General features: G+C 37.6%; 1 protein-coding gene across 4 annotated transcripts in view; it reads left to right on the forward strand.

The window, feature by feature from the left end:
* TBX4 (T-box transcription factor 4) overlaps positions 1-12,925 on the forward strand; it is a 228,245-nt gene that overhangs the window by 213,567 nt on the left and 1,753 nt on the right. For all 4 annotated transcript variants that reach the window (XM_089676641.1, XM_089676640.1, XM_089676643.1 and 1 more), the window contains exon 8: positions 8,499-8,743. In XM_089676641.1, coding sequence (XP_089532767.1) covers positions 8,499-8,743 — 245 coding nt within the window. The remainder of the gene's footprint in view (positions 1-8,498; positions 8,744-12,925) is intronic.

Raw genomic sequence — 12,925 nt, forward strand, 5'->3', positions numbered from 1 at the left:
GCAAGTAGTAAGGTGGTCACTTAATATACCCATGTAGAATTGTCTAAACTGTGCAGAAAAAAACAAGGAAAAAGTGTTTTCTATAATAAAAATGAAAGTGTAGCATATCAAATACTCCTGTGAAAAAAATTAAGCAGAGGCAAGACAGTATGTAGGGCTGAGGGCTGCAGCCTGGGAGCCATTCTGCTCTAAAGCCCATCACTACTTGTAGGGTGAGCTGGTGTTAGTCAGGTTTGTTCATTAGACTTTTCACCTCAGGTCTTGGACACATCGACCACTGGAACCACATTTGCAAGTCTGCATGAACAGCACTAAATGTAGATAAACAAGGCAATAAAAACAGGGCCAAATGTTGAGACAGAAGGAACAGAAAGTTCTTTTGCAAATAAAATGTTAACGCAGGACCCCCAAGCTATGAATTGCCCAGGGGGCTGTTTTAGCCAGCAAGAATGGAAGCAGTTGAAGAGGCAAGCTGGCAAAGAGGAGCTGGGCATGTGGGACATTTGAGGGCATTTTTTCTTCCACTTCAGCAAAACCTGGCATGGGAAGGTTGTTACTGGAGGTGGTGGCTTGGGTATTGGTGAGTGTTACTTTGAGTTTTAAGGCGTTATTCAGGGAGAAGGGCAGACAGCCTATGGCTGTAGGATTGCATGCTTCATTTTTGCTTTTTTGCTGCTACCCATCCTTACCCTCTTGTCCCACGGAGAGATCCACCGGAAAAAGCCAATAAGAACTGAAGGGAGGTAAAAATAAGTTTAAAGGCCTGCTCCAATTTAATACAAGCCATCCATTGGTTCCACTTATTGTAGTTGAAGACTTTAATAATATACTAGATCCAACATTGGATGTATTTAAACATTTTCAGCCTCTAGGCCTTAGGTAACGAACTCCTTTTGCCCACCATCTTTCTGAAGCTGGGCTTACAGATCTCTGGAGTTGTTGTCACCCCCTGGAGTCTCAATATTCTTGTTTTTCATGTACACATTTATCTTTGTCACATACTGATTTGGTCCTAGGAAGTTAGTCAGTATATTCACTGTCACCTTAGGTCAATTACCTTGCTAAGGGGTTGTCGGATGATTCACCAACTTTGCTGATCATTAACCTAGGGCAGATAAGGTATCAGGTATTTTGAAAATTAAATCCTTTTTGGGTTTCCTTTTTTAAGCATGCTTATCACATATTATCACAATTGGAAGGCTTTTCAATTGATAACAGGAACTCGGCCCCTTCTTTAATAGTATTGGATACATTGAAGGTGTATCTAAGGGGCTTATGTTTAAAGGAAGTATCAGCTATCAAAACCGACTCTAGGAAAAGGGAAACAAGGACTAGGCAATGGATTGGAGAAACAGAGCAGGCATATGTGGCAAATCCTAATAGGGAGACGGAACGAGAATGACTTGATGCTCAGCAGTTTTACCACTCCGAGGCTATACGTAGTGTGGGAAAAAAGAGGATTTTTTTTTACCTCTAAAGCGTTTTTTGAGGAGGGTGAGAAAACAGGACATATACCTGCTCTGCGGTTCCCCTTAGATAGTATTGTTACAGATATTCCCTCAATTATACAGGGATTTAGAATGTTTTATGAAGATCTCTATGCATCTAAAGTCTCATATAGGGAAAATCTCCATAATTTTTTTTAATAAGGTTACTTTGCCTGAGTTGGGGTAAGTAGATAGAAAGTTTCTGAATGTACACATTACCTTGGAAGAACTACAGGTAGCAGTTGAAACCTCCCCCAGGTCAAAAGCTCCTGGGAATGATTGTATGCCCATCAAAATGTATAAAGTCTTTGGCAACATACTTTTTCCAGAGTTATTATCTACAATAATGGAAGCTAAAAGACAAGGCAGACTCCCCCAATCTATGTACGAAGCAATTATTGTGGTGTTACTAAAAGCAGAGAAGGACCCAATGGTTGCAGATTATTATAGACCAATCTCTTTGTTGATGATTAATCTTAAAATTCTGGCTAAGGTGCTGGCTACACGCCTGTCTAAAGTTCTAACAAAGCTTGTGCATTCAAATCAATCAGGATTTATTCCACACAGGTCAACAGCAGTTAATATACATAGACTATATCTTAATCTTCAGATCCCACCTAATAATGTTGGTAATAGAGCCATTTTGTCTTTAGATGCTGTTAAGGCATTGGATAGTATGGAGTGGGCAGGGGCGGACTGACAAGTCATGGGGCCCCCGGGCATTAGGGGATCATGGGGCCCCTGTGTCCTTGCCCAAACTAAAAAAATCCTATGAAAAAGGCATCTCATGGGGCCCCCTACTGACCCCGGACACTCGGGCAGTGCCCGAGTTTCCAAATGGTCAGTCCACCCCTGGGAGTGGGGTTATTTATGGTGGGTGCTGGAGAAATTTAGCCTAGGAGAGGAATTTATTACATGGGTTCAGTTGTTATATCAAGCCCTAAGAGCTCGCCCTAAAATTAACAACACTCTATCTGCCCCATTTAGACTAAGGAGAGGTACTAGGCAGGGATGCCCGCTGTCTCCTTTACTGTTTGCTTTGGCACTGGAGCTGCTAGCTGCGGCTATTCGGAGTGATTCACAGATAGTGGGATTCCGGAGAGGCGAGACTGAGGAGAAATTGGCATTGTATGCAGATGATGCATTATTATCTGTAGGAGATACATCTACATCCATAGAATGTTTGATGTCTCTTATTAATACTTTTGGGTCCTACTCAGGTTTCAATATAAATTGGAATAAGTCTGTTCTCCTGCCAGTTGACCCTCTCAGAAACCCCTTGCCGCCAATTGCTTCTCAGATAAAGGTGGTAGAAACATTTATATACCTGGAAATAGTTATATTTCGGGATAACTCTAGGTATGCAGATTTAAATATTAACCCACTGTTTATTACATTTAAACAGAAAGCTATAAGCTGGTGCAAACTAACACTTTCAATAGTAGGGAGGGTAAACCTAATTAAAATTATATGGATGCCACAATTATTATATGTTTTACATAATGCTCCGGTGCGGCTCCCTATGTTTCTTTTTAAATGGCTGGACACTATACTCTGTATGCTTATCTGGAAAAAGCATAGCTCACACATGAAATTAGAAACATTGCAGGAAGCTAAGGAGAATGGTGGCCTGGCAGTTCCAAATCCATTCCTATACTTTTTGTCAGTGCAGCTTCAACATTTAGGGAGGAAGATGTGAGTATTGATCCGATTAGGAAAATACTGTCTATGCTATTCCTAGGTAAAAGAATTGGTAGATTGTTTAGAGGCAGGTGAATTCAGATTAGTTAGGCAGTTCCCCACTCTAGCCATAGACAAGGTTTGAAATAGGATTAAGGACCATTGTCAATATAAAGGGTATACTGATTACACCCAAATATTTCAGAACTTCAATTTCCCAGAGCTATTAAAACTGCAGGGATTTAATCAATGGTCTGAAAGAGGCCTTGTATATAAACCACAACTATATCAAGGTCAACATCTGAAAGATTTTCAGACCTTGCAGGAGAATTTTGGTCTGCCTACCAAAAGTTTTTCCAATATTTGCAACTTAGGCATGCTATCCAAATCCAGTCTAGACAGATGCCTTGGGTCTATGTAACACCCACAATTATTAACCAAAGTCAGCAGCGACACCTAAGAGGGACAGATAACACGGCTTTATAATGCATTGTTACAAAGAAGGTCAAAATCAAATTTCTGAGTTGTAGATCGTATTGGTAAATGGATATTGGCCCCCTGAATGATGAGGAGTGGTCTGATATGCTTTATAATGTAGAACAGGTATCCCTTTCTGCGTCTCAGAGACTTTTGTTCATTATACATCGGATATATCATACCCCCCAGAAACTTTTTAAGTGGCATAAGAGGGATACTCCTCTATGTCCACAATATGAGAGAGTTATCTGGACGCTGGAACATATGATGTGGAGACGTCCTAACTTGGCTAGATACTGGGCTTGTGTACTGGACACTAATAATGATGTTAACATTAAGATGGAATCCAAAATATGTGTATTGGGGTGGCTGTATACAGAAGTATATACTCCCCAGACCTCTATGGAGATCCATTGTCTGCTATTTATAGCAAGAAATGGATCTGCATGGCTCCCCCAACTCACTCTTTATGGGTAAAAACAGTTAATAAAGTCTTACAAAGAGGATACATGGTTTATTAACCCCTTCACGCCTAAGGGTAAAACAAATCTAAATGCCTAAGCACAATTCTGCAACGTTGACGTGTTAGTGAAACCGTACATATCGTCACAACTACTTTGTACATCCAGGTGGATTATACCTTGTTTTTTTCAGGACAAATTGGGCTTTCATTTGGTGGTAAATGGTCATGGATAGCTCCTAATTTTTTTTTATTATTAAAGGAAAACTGGGCCAAAATAGTAAAAAAAAATAATTTTTTTAAATTTAACTGTGTGTTTCTTGTTACGATCATAACCTACCACCAAAGAACAACCCAAAATACATTCTCCAGTTCTTGACGATCGCAGCGATACCATATATGTGTATGTTATTTGTTGTTTGTACCCGTAGTACAGTCCAGAAACAATAGTGCGCATTTTGTTTTTGTCTTTTTTTTTTATATAAAACACACTGTCACTGACATTGACATTAACACTAACTGACACTGATACCAATTTTTTTTTAAACCCTGACCTTTGACCCTGACCTTTGACCCTGACCTTGACCCAAACACTAACCCTGGTACTGAACTAGATCAAACCTTGATCTAGGTATTTTTCTTTATTTTTTCTTTTATTTTTTAATATTTATTTATCTTTTTTTTTTTTTTACAAACTTTTTTTTTATCTCTCTATGTCAGGAGTTCGAGAGATACAATGTATCTCTCTTCTCCATTCATAGAGAGAGAGAGAAAACAAGGGGTCCGGGCTGCACAGTGAGTGATCACTGTGATAGCCAATCAGAGGCTATCACAGCGATCACGTGACCCGGAATTGGCAGTCCCGGGTCCCGATCGTTAGAACGGGACCCGGGGCTCTCAGTGACACCGCGGTCTTGGTGCTGGGAGCGCGCCGCTCGGCGCGCTCCCAGCACAAAGACAGGTACGCAAATATGCGGCCCCACGGAAAAAAGCCCAGGTCCGTGAGGCCGCATATTTGTGTTACGACGGCGTCAAGGGGTTAACATAGGGGTTGCCCAGATAAATTTACAAAACTGTGGTGTAACTGGCTGGATTAAATCCTGTACAATTAGATAGGAACAGGTTGTTAATGCGAAGCACTTTTTTTTTGTGGTAGATAATATTGAGGCTAGTACACTAGCAGTTGAGGGATTAAAGCAAGTGGAAACCAGTGGATGGAAAATATGGGGTGATCATATATATAAATAGGAGTGAAAGGATATAATGCACTTGGAAAGTTGAATAGCTGAAGCAATCATCTGAAATTTGAGCAGCTGCAAAGCCAGCAGTTTTGCCAAGCTGGCATTAAGACATTGGGCATGGGGGTGATTTTCAGTCCTAAGCAAACTTTCACTGCCCCTGCACAAAATCCTCCCTTGTCACTGTTCTGCTTCTCCCTTAGAAGTCTCCTCCTCTCCAAAATACACTGATGGACAATTATGCCATTCAATAAGCCACCTCCTCCTCAGCACTGGAACCCACTGTTCAGTAAGCTACAGCTGCTGGAACATCACTGATTTTTGATGCTCCTGACCTCTTATCTCCTCCCTTTATGATCATGGAATTATCTTCTTCATTTTCAGTATCTGAAAGGAGAGATCATCCTCCTGCAGAAAGTCAGTGATCATGTGTTCAAATAATTTAGCTCAATTCCTATTGCCAGTTTGCAGAACTTTGGTGGAATTAGCAGAAGAAGAGAAGGAAGGAAATAAAGGTGCATTGGCAGCAGCTTTAGGCAACAGGCTGCTCTGTGCCTGGGAGGAAGAAGTAGAAAAAGGCTTGTCATTCATTCAGCTACCTCCTGCTTATGCAGGTATAGCATGGCCAACCTGTGACAGAAAAAACATGCTTGATATGCCTCAAGATGTTGTGGCTCAACCATTGCTTTGTCCAGCAGAACCTGCTGACTCCTTACTACCTTAGCTACCTTTTATAATATAAAAGATTGGGAACTGGAAGATCGTGGGTATGGCACCAGAGGGAATGATTATGTTGTAACGTGGTGAAGATTACAGTATTGCACAAGTACGTGGTGGTGGGCTGCAAACAAGGGGCAGATTTTTCTGTGACAGCAACAAGTTTACACTGTGCATTCTAAAATAAAAAAAGGCCTAGCAAAACAAAATATACCTCTCCGCAAAAAATAAACCCTCAAAAACGAAATCCCAACCCATTTTTTTTAGCATAGCAGAAAATATAACAATAAGGATAAAGAAGAAATAAAAGATAATAAAAAGATACCAATAAATCAACACCAGGGTGGAGTAACAGCTAAACAGCAGCTATAGTTGTTGCTAACATACAGCAAGGAAGTCCTTAAAAGATCATTGGGTCTCTGAGCTGTTGTACCAATGCCCAAATTGTATGAAGCTGAGGGCTTTTTTTGTGTTGTGTTACACATCCAAAATATGTGATATTTAGTGTTTTACCCTCTTCTCCATAACAAAGGTTGGATGTGTTCTGTAGTCCACAGGGAGAGCTGGGAACAATGCTAACTTATAATTCAGCAGAGGATAGAGCACGAGAAGTTATCAACTCACAGGATTTCTGGCAGGATCAACCAGTATTTTCTGCACTTGTCAAACAGATGTAAGAAAACACTTTCAAGGGACTATTTAACAGGTTAAAATGGAGCAAAAAAGAAGCTCATTAAGTTAATAATGAATCATTCAAATGACGTATACATTTATATTATATTTATAAGAAATTGTTGTTCAAAAACACAGATAGTGAGACTGATTAACTAAAGGAGTTGATAATCTTTACTCAGCAAATTGTAGCTGTATTCACTCTAAATACCCTGTCATGTACAGAAAAAATAGATAAATAAGAATTTGCTTTTTATATGATTGGATAATTTAAGTGAATATTAACTCAATTTAATAACTGAAAATCCTCAACTCCTTTAGTAAATTAGCCTCAATGTATTTATGATGTAATGCAGAACTGTTAGACTGTGCCTTATGGTAAAGTACATAGTTTATTTTGAATGTAGCATTTTAAAAAAACAGAATTACATACACTGTCCCATACTTCGCCCAGACCGATCAAATATATTGTTATTGCACAGCCTGGATCTGATTTACAAAGTGTCAACAAGGGTTAGTGATATTTAAACTCCCCTTCAGCCAAATGAAGTTTTCTTGCTTGTGCATTCCTGAGCATGTGCATTTACATAGGTAAATACAGCTATGCACTGCAGACAATGTGATATAGTGTATTGTCAAGATCAGTTTCATAAGCAATTTAAATAAATGTGCAAGGTATGGTGTGAACATTTATTAAATGTTTATACTGTTTTTAAGTGGCATAATAAAGCTTCAAGTTTTTAGATGTGTGATTAATTACCGATATAATAGATCTTAAATATCATAAAGGAAAAAAACTATATAAATGTAGCTATTGATTTTATAAGTGGAATGATTAAATCAAATTAAATATTAAATGCTAATATTTATTTCCTATTCTAGCCTTTGTAGTATTAAGCCTAAATGTGCATAGTTTATGAGAAAACTATAAAATATCACTACAGCATTAAATATTTTTTTTTTAAATGCTAGAATGCCTGGTTACTTTTTTAGTAAGAAGTTACACTCAAAATAGCAATTACAATTATCGTAATGTGTGCACTAATTAAAGGAAAGGTAAAGTGGTTTTGCACATATTTTCTTTGTTTTTATAGCCATAACTAAAAAATAGAAACTAGATACTATAAAAAAATATTTATTTAGGTAGGTAAATATGAAATACAAAACATTTTTTCCAGTTTTTCCCTACTTTCTTTTGTAAAAGGTCTATTATTTACTGTGCTCAATAACTCAAGCTGAAACTTACACACAAGTAAATGAATGATAGCAGTGATTTGTTCCCCTTGTTTCCCCCTCTGGTCAGCTTTTTCCGAAATGTAATCAGAGACAGAAAGGTTGATTTAGAAAGGTAGTAGGGGATCTTTACTCAGTAAAATGAGTATATTCACTTCATTATCCATGTATTTAAAGCGAACATTGCTACAATTGAGTGAATGTTTTCAAGTCGTTTAGTAAACAACTTCAGAAGCATTGAAAAGAAAGCTGCTTTTGCTATACGCTTTCTTTAAAAAAAAAAGTGTGATCTACTCAACGGAACCACTAAAAGAATACTATCTTTTCAGTCAGTGAATGTTCACTTTGCAATATGTATATTTGCTTTTGCAAAGTGAATGTTAATAAATAGGGTGAACTTGTCCCAGCCTATTTTACGTTTGTCATCTTTCATTTGTTCTGCTAATCATATTGTGGCCAAAACACAATCAAAGCATTGCTTGTACGTTTGGACTAAGCTTTAATATCTTAAAATTACTATTATTTTTTTTACAGCAAAGAATATCCTGTGATTTCAAAAAGCATCATGAGACAACGATTGGTATCAAGTCATCCAGGACAGTTGCCGAGCAAATCAGACCTTAATGCACTACATAGTAGCCACCAAGGCCTTCAACATTATCAATATGAGAATGGGGCACACATACAATTTACTGCAACTGATGCTCAGGATCTGCCACTCAACACTTTCACAGCACAAAGAGATTCTGGGTTGTTCTATCACTGTTTAAAAAGAAGAGGTACTGTTAAACTATATTTGGCTAGAATTTAATTGATTACTTCTCTTCTCAGTTTTATATCTTCAATCAATGGCACGTTCTACAGGAGACATTATAAAGAATAATAAACTGCAAGCCTTATCCTGGCCAGATACCTACTTCTTGGAAGTTTCAGTCACTTTTAACTTTTTAGCCTTTGATAGATACAATAACTAAAACTTGATTAAAATTTGCTGAAATTCTATGAATCACAGTGTATATGGCCAGCATTGTTGCTTTCAACCAGGTCTTATATATAAACATTAATTTACTTTTCACTTTTTACTTAATTTTAGATCATTCATTTTCTGAAAACTAGGAAGCATTTGAGGATGAGAATTGATTAAAAGCCACCTAATTGTCACAAATGTGCATAGGGTTTAGGCAACAATAAATATAACCTGCCAAAAAAAAAGAAATTCGACCTGAGATATATAAGCATAATAATTAAGAAAGCAAACCTTTAGTGAAGACATTATATCAAACCTCCAGTAGATCCAGAGATATAGGCAGCTAAATTAATAAACCTTGACTTTTCTTGTAAAAGTTGAATGTCCTCCCCTGCCACCACAGTCTTTGTATTGCATGTCCATGTCCACCTGCACATTAAGTACTTCCTTCATGTAACCCTGCTACTACAGAAGAAGTCACTTACAAATACTACAGTCACACTGGTGCTCTATCCTACACTCTAACTCATATCTTCAATCTTTCCCTCTCGACTGGCATATTTCCCAACCCTTGAAAACATGCACTGGTCACCCCCATTCTTAATCCCACACTGTATCCCACCAATGTTAACAACCTAAGACCCATCTTCTTGATCTTTTTTACCTCTAAATTCCTTGACCACCTAGTCTACAACCACCTGAGCTGCAACCTCACTGAGAATAACCTTGATCTCTTTCAGTTTGGATTTCGCCTGCAATACTCTACAGTAACTGCTCTCCTAAAGCTCAAAAATGACTTACTAATGGCTAAAACCAATGGTCACTATTTTATACTCTTACTCTTGGACCTATCTTCTGCCTTTGATACAGCTGACCACCCCTCCTCAAAAAAAGTCAATTTGTACACTTTGCTGGTTCTCATCTTATCTATCGGCACCACCACACCTTCAATGTCACTTACAACTCCACCTCCTCCCCTCCTGATCCTTTTCTGTTTGGAGTCTCCCAAAGTTTTGTCCTTAGACCTCTCTTATTCTCAATCAACACTTCCTCCCTGGTTCATCTGCTAGCCTCCCATGGCTTCCAATACCATTTCTATGCTGATGACACCAAAATCTATCTAGCTACCCCTCAGCTCACCCCATCAGTCTTCTCACGCATCTCTAATTTACTAACAGACATATCAATATGAATATATCTATCCAAATCATAATATTTCCTCCCCCACATGCCCTTTCCCATGACTTCTCTGTTGAGATTAATGGCATAACTTTCGGTCCATCCCCACATACCAGGGTTCTAGGTGTAGCCCTGGATTCTGAACTTTCCTTTCAGTCCCAATGCCAACCACTGATCAAATCTTGCCACCTCAACCTATGCAACATTTCCAAAATATGCTCCTTCTTAACGACACCACAAAGTTTCTAATTCACTTCCTGGTAGACTCTATTGCAACTCTCTCCTTATTGCCTTATCTCTACATAGGCTATCCCTCCTGCAGTCCATCATAAATGCAGCTGCCAGACTCATCAACCTTTCCAACAATTCAGTGTCTGCTAACCTTCTCTGCTGATCCCTCCATTGGCTTTCGCTCACCCACTGAATAAAATTCAAGATACTAATAACAACCTACAAAGCCATCCACAACTTTGCCCCTGGATACATCACTAACCTTGTCTTAAAATACGAACCAAACATTCTCTTCTGCCTTCACAAGACCTCCTGCTCTCTAGCAACCTTCTTCCATGCTTACTTCTAGGACTTCTCCAGAGCCTCTCCCTTCCTCTGGAACTCTTTACCCCAATCTGTCTGACTCTCTTCTACTCTATTCACCCTTTGACAATCCCTGAAAACCCTCTCTTTAGAGAAACCTATCCTGGCTCTAACAAACTGTAGTTTTGCTTTCTCTACTAGCTCATCCCCTATAGTTATTACTTGAGTCACTTGATCTTCCATCTTAGATTGTAAGTGCTAATGAGTACTCTTGTAATGATTCCTCTTGTATTAAATTGTATTGTAACTGTACTGTCTGCCTGCCTTTATTTTGTAAAGCACTGCTCAAACTATTGGTGCTAAATAAATCCTGTATTATAATAATAATATTGACATGTGAGGCTATCCATTATGGGCAAATAGTACAGCTTGGGGGTGAGGCCAAGCTTAACTGTTACAAGAAATGTCAAAATTTGCATATAACTTAAGAGCCTTAAGCCTATATTTCTCAATTTTACACATTTATTTTAATATGACATAGACATTAGATGATCATCACCCAAAAATATCTTTGGGCACTCTACAACTTCCTCAGATAACCTCTGGTTGACTGTTCTTATAGGCAATTTGTTTAGCTGAGCTACATTTTGTTATTTTCTTTCAAGATGAGTTGGTTCCACAAGTGTCTAGTAGTGCTTCTCTTCCCTTCCTCCACAGGCATAAACATGCACACTTTGGTGAACTGAATATTTATGTTTTACATTAATATGGTTACCCAACTCAGCACTACAGACTTACAATACCCCCAAAATATTAATGTTTATTTGAGCACTGAAACATTTTTCAATTGCGGTGGAAAGTCTGAACTTTCAAGTTTATTTAGAACTGTGGCAGGATGGACTAATCTTTGTTTGTCATACACCTGGTCACTTTGGTTTTTTACAGTGGTGTTTATTTCATATAACACACATCTTATATTTGCAGTGCCTTTTTTATTGTTATATATTGTTATATTATACCTTACATTGTTTAATAGAATTTTTCAGCAGAATAGTTTTTGCAGATCTGACCAGAGGCACAGAAACACCCTTCTTCACAACTGTTTGTTACAAAGACCCTGGTTTTTGGTTAACAGTGCCTCAACATTTGAGTTTTTAGTAATTTGCAGAGCTATTTTATATAAATTCCATCAGTAAAATATTTGATCATTTTTACTAGTAAGATGCATAATAAAAACAGTACAACTTATCAAAATAGGTCTCCTTTAGAGTATACTAACAACAAAAGTCTGTTTAAGTATTACAGGTTAAGGAAAATTCAATTTGCTGCGTATAATAATAATATTAACAATAAATTACTTGATAGCATTTATTTATGGCTGTTAGTACTATTAATAATTTTATAGAAATGAATGAGTGGGCTGTTACAGAACCACCAGAGCAAACAAAGACACCACTGGATTTATTAAAGAAAATAATCATCACTTTTAACTGGCCCCAAAATTAATGGCAGTGGAAAGCCTATACTGCTGTCTACAGTAAAGATAAACTGTGATTTCAGCTTATCTGAACACCCTGTATAATTCATTATCATGGCCCACTATAAGTCATCCCTAGTCCAGCCACCTATTTTGAATAATAGAATACAACTGAACATTTGTTTTAGATATTAGAGTTCCAGATTCTTTTTTTAATGATTCATCTACCCTGAATCCTAGTATGACTTTTTACTTTTGAAAGTGCTTTATGAGAGATAAACAACCACTGTAGATAACCAAAATCAAATGGATAAGCAAATTATTTGTAGTGTGAAAATGGGCAACTTGTTAGACAGTGCACTCCTTCCATCACTATATACCATAAAATGCATAATGTTAGAATAATAGAAGGCAAATTTGACAAGCCGTGGTGAATCAATTCCGCTCTCTTTCCATAAGGTGTTTTTTTTTTTTCATTAAAATACATTGGAGGGCATTTTTTTTACATGATTGCATATCAAACAATTTACAATTTGCATTTTAAAATATTATCATTAATCTTAGGACCTGTTTTATGACCAAAATTACCAATTTAGTTTTTTGTGTAATAGTGTCAAAAAGCAATTGTACAGCCATATCCTCTGTTGTGCAGCAACTGTGAGCACATGTTTAGCACAGTAACTCAACTTCATAACTGATGTACAACCTAGAAGTGCTAAAAAGCACTTTTTAAATACATGCTGACATGTTCTTTTTTAAAAGTGGCTAATTAATTAAGTAAATTGTGTACAGAAATTATATCTG

The sequence above is a fragment of the Staurois parvus genome, unplaced genomic scaffold, assembly GCF_062004578.1.
Source record: "Staurois parvus isolate SC_StPar_1 unplaced genomic scaffold, SC_StPar_1.0 ptg000172l, whole genome shotgun sequence".
Lineage (NCBI taxonomy): Eukaryota > Metazoa > Chordata > Amphibia > Anura > Ranidae > Staurois > Staurois parvus.